The following is a 12,474-nucleotide window of genomic DNA, read 5'->3' on the forward strand; positions in this document are numbered from 1 at the left end:
AGTGTTTTTGTGCAGGTTTTAAGGTGAATTTGGTAAAAGAAGTGAAGAAGGAGAGAGATGAAATCAGAAAAGACAATAAAAAGTGCAAAAGGAGAAGCCGAAGTCACCGCTCAGCGGCAGTTTACCGCTGAGCGGCACTCAGGAGTTTGCGGGAGGTCTGCTGAGGGGCAAAATGGCCGCTGAGGGGAGCAAACAAGTCACGCACTCACCGCTGAGCGGTAATTTACCGCTGAGCGGTACTATGGAAGTCACGGGAGATCCGCTGAGGGGCAAAATGGCCGCTGAGGGGAGAAAACAAGTCACGCACTCACCGCTGAGCGGTAGTTTACCGCTGAGCGGCACTTTAATGGGCTTGGACTTGACTTTTTGTAATTTACGAATGATACATAAGCTTTAGGGTTTCCTAGGGTTAGGTATCTTTGGCAGAAACGAAGCAAACACTCTCTCTTCCACCCCTTGGGGTAGATTGGGAGATGGTGACAGCTCTCCTCTTCTCTTTCACGGGTTTTTCTATCTCTTTCATTCTTTCATCATTGTTCATCTAGGTTCACCATGAATATGGTGAACTAAACTCTTTATGTTTGTTGGGGAATCAATGTAGTCTTGTGAAACTCTCATATATGGAATCTGTTTTTACATCTTTTAATTAAGACTTATGCTTTCTTTCATCATTAGTTAGGGTTTTTCCTCTTTGTTTAATGCTTGCATGGTTTAACTCATTCGATGCATGATTATTGGTTTTGTCGATACGGGAACGTACGGGGAAGTCTAGATCCGGGGAATTTCTCCCAATTTTATATTGGTTGTCGTTAAGCTCCTGTACTTATGAACTAATCATTAGGAATGCTAGGAATTGTATGAACTCGTGATTAGGGAGAAGCCTTCTGGAAAGGTACATTAGAGAGTGGCATTAACAATGGTGATTTGATCGTTGAATTCCTAAAATATATGAGAGTGGATAAGATGAAATTGAACCCCAACAACATATCCATACATAAATTTCATTGAAAGTGTTTATCTTTTGCTTTTTGCCATTGATCACAATTCATGCATACATGTTTATTTTCTGTCTTGCATTTTAAACCCCAATTAATTCGTTTGTAAGTCTTAGTTAATTAAGAAATCACATAACTAAACTAGGCCGTGAGTCCTTTGGGAAGAACGATACTTGGTCTTACCAAGTTTTATTACTTGAACGATTCGGTCATACTTGCCGATTGAAAACAAGTTTGTGACATCATAATTTGGTGTTCATAAATTTGTCCATCAAGTTTTTGGCGCCGTTGCCGGGGACTCGTGGTTTAACTGGTTAATTTGTGTGATTATTAATTATCTTTGACTTATTTTTTTATTTTATTTTTAAATTTCGAATTTTTATTTTATTTTTTTTTTTTTCTGTTTTCTGTCTTTATTTTCTGAATCTTATATTTTCTTTTATATCTTTTTGTGCTAACCAAATCTTCTAGGGTTTTGTGTTCTTGTGTATGCAGGAGGCAATTCGAACTAGGAGCAAGAAAACAACAGAATCGTTGCTTGAAGGATTAGAAGACAGTAGACGGAGGAGAAGAATCAGAACATCTAGAGAACTTTTCCCTCCTCCGGAAACTCTGTTGCAACCATCACCACAAGGTTCTGACAATAGCACAGAAAATATGGAGAATAATCATATCAGAAGAACTCTTGCTGATTACACCAATGTAGCTGGACCTCAACATTTTAACAGCATAGCTAGACCTAGAGTCAATGCAGCCAATATGGAGGTCAAACCAGCATTGATCCAACTGGTGAAGAGTAATCAATTCAATGGGTTATCTCATGAAAGCCCATATGAGCACCTTACTACATTTAATGAAATTTGCAACACAGTGAAAATCAATGGGGTGCCAGACGAAGCAATCAAACTTAGTTTGTTTCCTTTCTCATTGGGAGGCAATGCTAAGCTTTGGTTGAACTCTTTTCCAGAAGGAAGTTTCACAGAGTGGGAAGCAGTGGTAACAAAGTTTTTGAACAAGTACTTTCCACAATCAAAGGTGACAAAAGGCAAGCAAGAGATATCTTCATTTAAGCAGGGCATGGAAGAATCACTGGGGCATGCATGGGATAAATACAAAAGTCTGCTAAGAAAAACACCCACGCATGGTTTTGAAGAACAGGAAGTAGTCTTAACTTTCCTTGGAGGGCTTGGTTCACAAACCAAGATGATGCTTGATGCCTCAGCAGGAGGAAATATTAAATGGAAAACTCCAGAGGAAGCTATAGAAATTATTGACAACATGGCTACTAGTGATAATGAGCTCAACAGCGAAAGAGGAGTTCCTATGCAACAAAAAGGGGTTCTCCAATTACAGACACATGATGCCTTGCTAGCTCAAAATAAAATTCTAACTCAACAGCTGGAGACTCTGACTAAAACTCTTGCACAATTACCTAAAGAGTTGAAAACTGCTGCACAGGTGCAAACTCAGTTGTGCGAATTATGTGGAGGTGATCATATCAATGGTCAATGTGCTTTTCCAGTGGAGGCCTTGGAGGATGTTAATTTCATGACTAATCAATTTCCATACCGTCAAGGGAATTACAATCAAGGGTGGAAACCACATCCAAGCATTGGTCAAGGACAAACTGGGCAAGCAAATCAATATAATAAGCAGCAGCAACCAACCTTTTGGCAACAGTTATCTATGCTTAATGAAAAATCAACAAGGTTGGAAGAAACTCTTCAGCAATTCATACAGAAAACCGAATCTTCTCAAAAGAGCACTGAAGCTGCTATAAAGAATTTGGAGATTCAAATGGGTCAGATTACCAAGCAATTGGAAGAAAGGCCAAATAGAAATTTTGGGGCTAATACTGAGGTTAACCCTAGAGAAGAGTGCAAAGTGGTAAAGAGTGTGAATGAAGAGATAATTGAGTTAGAAGAAGGAGAAACAGAAGAAAGAAGAGAAATAAAGAGCAAAAACAATTTTCCTTTTCCAATAAATCAAGAGAAACAAATGGATTTCACAGAATTATTCAGAATGGTGGATAATAAAGCACCTTGGGAACAAATTTTACAGAAAATTGCAGTTTACACAAAATCTGATGAAGAAATTTCTACAAAGAAGAGACGTAGAGATGATGAGGCAAAAGAGTGTATAACTGTTAAGAAAGAGTCATTCCCTCCTAAAGCGCCAGATCCAGGTAGTTTTTCTATCCCTTGTACTATAGGGAAGAAAAAGGTAAAGAAAGCTCTCCTTGATTTAGGTTCAAGTGTTAACTTGATACCTTATTCTTTACTGGAGCAAATCGGCAATGTTAAAATGAAACATGCAAAGATTAAAATAGTAATGGCCGATGGATCTTCAAAGGAGCCATGTGGGATTGTAGAGGACATTATAGTTTGTGTTGGCAAACTTCAGTTCTTGGCAGACTTTGTGGTGATGAAGATGGAGACTGAGAAGATACCTATCATACTTGGAAGACCGTTTATGAAAACGGCCAGGGCTATCATAGATGTAAATGAAGGTATGGTGGTGCTCCAGGACAGAGAGGAGAGAGTGGTGGTAGATGTTTTCAAAGATGAGATGCAAGCAAAGGAGGAAGAAGCTAGTTATAAAGCTGCATTTCGAGATGCACCCATGACTAGCCGTAAAGATGAAAATCTTGAGGTTTCAGGTAACCATTGTTTGTTGTTTCAGGTACCCAAGGTAGAAGAGATTGGAAGAGGAGAAGAAATTCCTAGAGACTGGAAGAAAAGAAGACTCCAACTTGGCACACCTGTTAGAATCAAGAACAAGTTGTGGGTTGTGAAGGGCTTTAAAGAGAAGGAGATGATAGAGATAGAGTCTCCATGTTCTAGAAGAACCAAAACAGTTCAAAGGAAACAGCTGAGGAGTTGGTGGAATAACAACATCAATTACAAAGAAGATGGAACCTGAACTTTATTGGGTCAAGCTAATGACATTAAAAGAGCGCTTGCTGGGAGGCAACCCAGTGAATTTAAAAACTTTTGATTTGGTTTTGTAATTTGTAATTTTTGAACATTATTTCTGTATTTATTTTGTTGGATATAGCATCTACTGAAGGATGCTAGGTGGTTAAGTATCTACTGAAGGATACAATGGCTGTAACACCTACTGATGGGTGTTGGTGGATTTTGGGTCAGGCTCGTGACGTTAAACAAGCGCTACCTGTGAGGCAACCTAGTTGATTGAATATTTCTGTTTGTTTGTTTTAGTTAGGGTTTGCATAAGCATTTTGAACATTGAATAGCAGGGAGCCAGTGAGGGGCATGTCTAGGAGGCACGTAGGTTAAGAAAAGAAGGAGAAAAGCATTTCACGAAAGTGCCGCTGAGCGGTACTTTACCGCTGAGCGGTACTCTCGCAGAATAGGGTTTTAGTTCCCCTTAGCGGGACCCGAGCCCATTAGGGTATTTTTAAACCCTAAGCTGCGCATTCTCTCACACTTTCAAACTTTTCTCTGCAAAAAACTCCCACATACCTTCTCCAAGGTTTTCCACATCTTTTCACTCTTCCCTCTTAAGAAAATTTCTCTTCCACTCACTTTTTCACTAGTGTGCCATCAAAGTTTGGGGTTGGAAGAGAGCATTCTAGCTTGGAAGCATTCTCATTGCATATAGTATCTTCACCCAAGTAAGTAAAATGCATTTTGTTCATTCTAGGGTTTTTGATTTTGAATATGATTGTCAAAGCATGAAGATTTAGGGGTTTTGATTTCTTTGCATGATTTGATGATATATTTGATGTTTGAACCGATTAAACTGCATGATTATGAACTGGAAAACTGAAAATTGCATTTGGGTGGAGTTAGGAAAGCTTTAAAACAGGTTTTTCAAAAATCTGCAGAGTTACCGCTGAGGGGTAAACTGCCGCTGAGCGGCACTCTGCCAGATTTGATTTTTTCTGGTTTTTTTTTGATCTGGAATGTGGTACTGGTGGCGCTGAGGGAAAATTCTGGCCCTCAGCGGTGGTTTAGTTTCGAAAGGAGTTGTGTTCTGTGTTTTACTAATGATTAACATCATGTTCTGTGGTTTGGTTTTGTGTTTTGAATGTAGGAATGGCATCCTCATCCGGAAAAAGATTGAAAACCATGGCAAACAAGAGAAAGGAAAAGGAACCAGAGCAACCCCACTCTAGTAGGTTCCTCTCTAGGAAACATGAGAAGCACTTTGAAGTGGTTCAGGACAGGAGACTTCTGATGGAGAGAAAGGTTGGAATGATACCTAACTTTGCTCCTCAATTTGGAGAGCAAGTGTTAGGGAATGATTGGGGAAAGCTAGCCACTTATCCTGCACCTGCCAATATAGCTGTGGTTAAGGAATTTTACACCAATGCAAAGAAGATTGGTGATTATCCAGCTGAGAATTATTTGGGCTATGTCAGAGGCCATGCTATCAGGTATGATCCTGATTCAATTAATAACTTCCTGGATACTGTGTGGGCTGGTGAGCAGTGCCAGTTTGCTCTTTGCATGGAGGAAGGTGCTGATTATGAGGATGTGGAGAGAGTACTGTGTATACCTGGAGGACACTTCCAAAGGAATCGATCTGGCTCAGTGGTTAACATTAGGAGGACAGATTTGACTCCTCTTGCAAAGTATTGGATGGTGTTTTCTCATGCCAACATTCAGCCATGTTCACATGTGTCAGATATTACTCTCAGCAGGGCATTCTTCATCTACTGTGCTATCAGAAATTTGAATGTTAATATTGGGCAGGTGATAGCTGATGAGATTAGTGTGTGCGCCAATACTTCAAACAACAAAGCACCACTAGGACATCCTTCTTTGATCACGCACCTTTGCAAGATAGCTGGGGTGGACACTTCTTCTCCACCTTTTGAGAGGCCAAGAAAAGCTATTGATGAGGCCTACTATAGACAGTACTGTGGAGGTGATGATGAAGCTCAGCCAGTTCCACCACGCCGTGCTCGTAGAGAGAGAGGGCCAGCACAGAGCCAGACATCTGCTGAGACACATGAAGCAGAGCCATTCCAGATGAGGGACATGTATATGTCTCTTATAGGGGCTCAGTTGCAGTCCATTCACAGAGGGCAGGTGGCCACTGCTGAGATGATTGTGGGGATGTATGATACACCTCCAGCCCACAGGTGGACTATGGATGAATTCCATAATGTGGTAGCTTGGCCAGAGGAACCAGTGCATGGAGGAGGAGCTGGAGCAGCTGAAGCTTCAGCTAGAGATATGGAAGAAGATGAAGTTGATGAGGATGATGCATTTGAAGATGATGCAGATGAGGAGGAAGAGGAAGATACAGAGGACAACTCAGATTGATGAGGAGCTGAGATAGCATTTACTGATGAATGCTATCATGTGCTTATGCTTTGTGGTTTAAGTTTTCTGAACTTATTTGTTTTTGTTTTTAGATTAGGGCTGATGTACTCTATTTGAAACCTGGTTTGTTGTGATGGTTTGCTATTAACTGTGATGTTGTGATAAGTAATACTGAATGATGCTTGTGATTAGCTGATGTTGAGATGATGTGCACATTAAAATGCTTATACAGGTGATTCACAAGCTTTGTGAACAAATGCATGATATCATGATTGTGATTGTGAAATTAAGCAGGATGTGTATGTCAAATGTGAATGAGCTTATATGTGAGATTTTGAGCTTCAGAGTTGTTATTGTTGAATGCTATTACTTTGAAAGCATGAATGGTTTTGCCCAGGTTTTCTATGATTGAATCAATTGCTTGTTTTGCATCATATGATCAAGGCCGTTTTGGAAACCTTTTTATTGGCCAAATTTGTAAAAATTAGCCCACCAAAAGAGAACACTTTGTGTTCAAATCCTTTTGAACCCTTAGCCTTGAACATACACTGAAACCTTTGATTGAAAAATCTTTACCTTGAGTTAAGTAGAAGATCTTGTGTGGTATTGTTAAATGTTCAAGTTTGGGGTTGTTGGGAAAAATATGAAAAGCATTGAGCTAAGAGTTAAAAAAGTAAGAATATGCAAAGAAAAAGAAAAGAAAAGAAAAAGAAGCAAAGCTCAATGCAAAGGCAAAAGAAAGTTGGGAATGAATAAGATGATTGTGTTGTTATGATTCTATTAACTCAAGGATTTTGTGATCCAGAAAAACCAATTTTCTTGTTAGCCCAGCCACATTATAAGCCATAGAAAAGTCCTTGTGATGATGCATGCTTGTGAATGTTTTTGATTGTGGTAAAATGAAAGGCAAAGTTAATTCATGTAACATTGTGATAGTAGAGTGAATGAGTGATCATCTCTTATACACTTGAGTGTGAGTGAAACACTTGACTGAGTGAGGAAATATCACATGAACACATGAACATCCATGTTTAATTGATTGATCATTCATGAAAATAGCATTTGTTGGAATTTAAATGACTTTGTGAATACTAAAGCATGTGCACATCTTGATTGAACTCTTGGTCATAAGTTTGAGTGAAGTTTTTGCTTATCTTGAAAAGAAGATTTTTGAATAAAGTGAATCATCATATGAATTGGTTTAAAGATAGAGTTACATCTTATTTGCTTGAGGACAAGCAAAGTTCTAAGTTTGGGGTTGTGATAACAGTTGAAAAACTGTTATTTTCATGATTAAAATTGACACTAAAAGCAACCTTCACACTTAGAAATTAGCTTGAAATCATATTTTTCTTTATATTTTTAGAAATAAGAGAGCTGGACAGGTTTATGCTTGATTTCAGTGTTTTTGTGCAGGTTTTAAGGTGAATTTGGTAAAAGAAGTGAAGAAGGAGAGAGATGAAATCAGAAAAGACAATAAAAAGTGCAAAAGGAGAAGCCGAAGTCACCGCTCAGCGGCAGTTTACCGCTGAGCGGCACTCAGGAGTTTGCGGGAGGTCCGCTGAGGGGCAAAATGGCCGCTGAGGGGAGCAAACAAGTCACGCACTCACCGCTGAGCGGTAATTTACCGCTGAGCGGTACTATGGAAGTCACGGGAGATCCGCTGAGGGGCAAAATGGCCGCTGAGGGGAGAAAACAAGTCACGCACTCACCGCTGAGCGGTAGTTTACCGCTGAGCGGCACTTTAATGGGCTTGGACTTGACTTTTTGTAATTTACGAATGATACATAAGCTTTAGGGTTTCCTAGGGTTAGGTATCTTTGGCAGAAACGAAGCAAACACTCTCTCTTCCACCCCTTGGGGTAGATTGGGAGATGGTGACAGCTCTCCTCTTCTCTTTCACGGGTTTTTCTATCTCTTTCATTCTTTCATCATTGTTCATCTAGGTTCACCATGAATATGGTGAACTAAACTCTTTATGTTTGTTGGGGAATCAATGTAGTCTTGTGAAACTCTCATATATGGAATCTGTTTTTACATCTTTTAATTAAGACTTATGCTTTCTTTCATCATTAGTTAGGGTTTTTCCTCTTTGTTTAATGCTTGCATGGTTTAACTCATTCGATGCATGATTATTGGTTTTGTCGATACGGGAACGTACGGGGAAGTCTAGATCCGGGGAATTTCTCCCAATTTTATATTGGTTGTTGTTAAGCTCCTGTACTTATGAACTAATCATTAGGAATGCTAGGAATTGTATGAACTCGTGATTAGGGAGAAGCCTTCTGGAAAGGTACATTAGAGAGTGGCATTAACAATGGTGATTTGATCGTTGAATTCCTAAAATATATGAGAGTGGATAAGATGAAATTGAACCCCAACAACATATCCATACATAAATTTCATTGAAAGTGTTTATCTTTTGCTTTTTGCCATTGATCACAATTCATGCATACATGTTTATTTTCTGTCTTGCATTTTAAACCCCAATTAATTCGTTTGTAAGTCTTAGTTAATTAAGAAATCACATAACTAAACTAGGCCGTGAGTCCTTTGGGAAGAACGATACTTGGTCTTACCAAGTTTTATTACTTGAACGATTCGGTCATACTTGCCGATTGAAAACAAGTTTGTGACATCATAATTTGGTGTTCATAAATTTGTCCATCAACATACAACTCACAAAGTACAACCCATTTTCTCTCTTTCTCTCACGGTGATGCACAACTCACAAAAAAACACATGACTCAATAATACATGCAGCAGCTCCACTCTTTCTCTAGTTTCTCACGGTGGTGAACCTTTCTCTCTTCCTCACACAAATAACACTCACAAAACACCATGACTTTGCTGCACACACTATTGGAGACCCTCTCCTTTCTTTCTCTCACAAAACCGCGAGGCTTTTCTCTTCTTTGCATTCTACTGCCCAATCCCACGGTGCACACAGTTACAAGTGTGCCACACTTCTTCTCTTGCCACAAGGTGCCCATTTATCATAAACAAAAGTACAAACATCCAAATATGGTGACTGTTTTAGTGATCACTTTCGATGCTCACATAATTACTTACAAACAAAACATTTCCTAGTGCATGGGTCCAAACAAATATTTAAAGTTTACCCAACACACTCATACCATTATGTGATGACAATACATTACTCAACATTTATACCACTTCCATATACATTTAATACCCATCAAACATTCCATGCAATTACAAAATAATAATTTATTATACCTATAAACCCATGTTGGTATCTCTATTGAGAACATAACCCATCACCAATGCACTTTCTTGTCATATTTCACTCATACAACACGTTAACACTTCCTACTCTTATTTACATTCTTAACCTAGCCAACCCACGACTACCCTCCAAAGATTCACGATATGCATTTTTCCCTTATTACAAAACCACATGCACTATAATCCTTCAACCCGTGCATTCATATTCTGGGAATAACATCCCAAACCATATTTTTTCCTTAGCAACCCATAACCTTCCAATTGGGTATACTATCTATCCACACCGTTTCTCAAGATCAACAAGTTTCAAAGGAAACACATCATGCTCAATCAATACATCAAAAAGTTAACTTCCTTTACTTGGGTTTTCCAGTGAATTCTTTAAAGGCCCCTTGGTTCCTAGAAAATCTCATGACTGCAACAAGGGCCCTTGCATAACTCCTTGGTACTCACAGTCTTTTCCCTATTACTCATTACGTTCATGGTGAAGGACATAAAGTGGTGGTTTCTCTCTTGCGCATTCTCTCGAGTTGTTCTAGCATGTAACTTAGGGTTGTCATTCCATCAAGATCAGATAGTGATTTTGGACCATGTTTGAGGATTTGCAGATGGTGTGGTTGCTGGAATTTGCACCTAACACGTCATTTTATTTTTTTAAAATATTTACATAGTGCAACTTCTTCAAACGTGCAATGCATTCATAACACCACATTTCACCGTTATGTTTTTAACGGCGTGAGCGAAAAGGATTAGATTGAACATTTTTTAACGAAATATGAGACCTTACTGAACTTTTTTAAAAGGTAGGATCACTTTGAACTAAACCCCTAAAAGTAGGGACCAGATGATGTATTAAACCTTTAGTTTATCTTTAAAGTTTTTGTTGATTGAATAAGTCTTTTCCGTTTCTAAACTTTAGGAGAAAGCATTTATGTTTTATCTTAGTCAGTTTTTTTGTTACTGCAAGTATTATAAATGTATTGCAATTGATAGTCAAATAAATTGAATTCCCACTCATCATTCATTCCAATTTATATACTCTTCCTCTTTCAGTATTTTATTCTCTCTATTTTTGCTGCTATTCTCATTTTTAAAACAAAAATTGGTATTAGAGCCTTGTCTTACGGACCTATGAAAATGGATGCCAAATCAAATTTCTCACAAGTTGCACCTCTAGTTTTTTATGGAGAAAACTACGATCTTTGGACTGTCAAAATGGAGGCTTACCTGGAGGCTCTAGATATTTGGGAAGTTGTAGAAGCATATTATGAAGTTCTTCCGTTGCCGAATAATCCTACCATGGCCCATATCAAAATTCACAAGGAAAGAAAAACCAGAAAAGCAAAGGAAAAAACATGTCTATTTGCTGGTGTTTCTCAAACCATCTTTACAAGAATTATGACTCTTAAATCAGCTAAAGAAATTTAGGATTATCTAAAGGAAGAGTATGCTGGAGATGAAAGAATGAGAAGCATGCAGGTGCTTAATTTAATGAGGGAATTTGAGTTGCAAATGATGAAAGAGTCTGAAAAAATCAAAAAATACTTAAACAAATTGTTGGGTATTGCCAACAAGATAAGGTTGTTGGGTAGCAATTTCCCTGATTCCAGAATTGTTGAGAAAATTCTGGTAATGATGCTAGAAAAGTATGAAGCATCTATTGCTTTATTGGAGAACACAAGGGATTTGTCTAAAATCATATTTGTAGAAGTGCTACATGCCTTCCAAGCCTAAGAGCATTGAAGTTCGATGAGGGAAGACCATGTTGTTGAAGGTGCTCTTCTAGTCAAAAGCCAACAAGACAAAAACTACAAGAAGAATAATCCAGCCATCAGTCAGAGCAATACAAATAATTACGATAAAGGAAAAGGTGGAAAGAAAAGTTACCCACCTTGTCAACATTGTGGCAAAATGGGTCACCCTCCATTCAGATGCTGGCAAAGACCTGATTCTAAATGCAACAAGTGCAATCAAATGGGACATGAAGCAATCATATGCAAGAGCAAAAATCAACAACAAAAGGAAGAAGCTAAGGCTGTTGATTAGGAGGAGGATAACCAACTATTTGTAGCTACTTGTTTATTGAGCAGTGAATCGAGTGAAAGCTGGCTGATAGATAACGATTGTTCCAATCACATGACCTTTAACAAGGCTCTTTTCAGAGAATTGAGGCCAACTAATGTCACTAAAGTCAGAATAGGTAATGGTGATCATATCTCAGTCAAAGGAAATGGGACAATTACAATCACAAGCTGTATAGGAACAAAGTTCATTCATGATGTTTTTTTCGTTCCTGAAATTGACCAGAACATATTAAGTGTTGGTCAACTGATTGAAAAAGGATTTAAAGTTACTTTTGAAGATAAATATTGCTTGATTAAAGATGCAGCAAGTCAAGATATGTTTAAGGTAAAAATGAAAGGAAAAAGCTTTTCTCTAAATCCATTGGAGGTGGAGCATGTTGCTTTTTCTTTGAAGGAAAATGTCACAAAAATCTGGCACAAGAGACTCAGGCACTATCATCATCAAGGACTATTGCAAATGAGTGGAAAAGAGCTAGCACTTGATATTCCAGTGCTTGAGGATCAAACTTCAAACTGCAAAGCTTGTAATTTTGGAAAGCTAAACAGAAAACCTTTTTCAAAGACAACATGGAGAGCATCAAGGAAGCTGTAATTAATTCAACAGATGTTGTAGGGCCTCAAAGAACACCTTCATTGAAAGGTAATCTTTATTATGTTCTCTTCATTTATGACTTTACCAAAACGTGTTGGATCTTTTTCTTCAAGAACAAATCATAGGTGGCTGGAATTTTTTGGAAGTTCAAAGCCAAGGTTGGGAACGAAACTGGTTTCAAAATTCAGATTTTGAGGTCAGACAATTTCACTGAATACACTTCTGAAAGATTCAATCAATTTTGTGTGGATTCTGGC

At 38.4% G+C, this 12,474-nt stretch overlaps 1 protein-coding gene across 1 annotated transcript; it reads left to right on the forward strand.

Annotated features, from left to right (window-relative positions):
- Nucleotides 1-11,677: 11,677 nt before the first annotated feature.
- LOC148206241 (uncharacterized) lies at nucleotides 11,678-12,217 on the forward strand. Its single transcript, XM_088107379.1, has one exon. The coding sequence runs from the start codon at nucleotides 11,678-11,680 to the stop codon at nucleotides 12,215-12,217; it is 540 nt and encodes a 179-aa protein (XP_087963505.1).
- Nucleotides 12,218-12,474: the final 257 nt, after the last annotated feature.

Source organism: Vigna umbellata, chromosome 1 (genome assembly GCF_029865625.1).
Source record: "Vigna umbellata cultivar VRB3 chromosome 1, Vumbellata_1.0, whole genome shotgun sequence".
Lineage (NCBI taxonomy): Eukaryota > Viridiplantae > Streptophyta > Magnoliopsida > Fabales > Fabaceae > Vigna > Vigna umbellata.

Coding starts and splice junctions, on each gene's coding strand:
- LOC148206241 (XM_088107379.1), top strand. CDS start 11,678: ATGACCTTTAACAAGGCTCTTTTCAGAGAATTGAGGCCAACTAATGTC.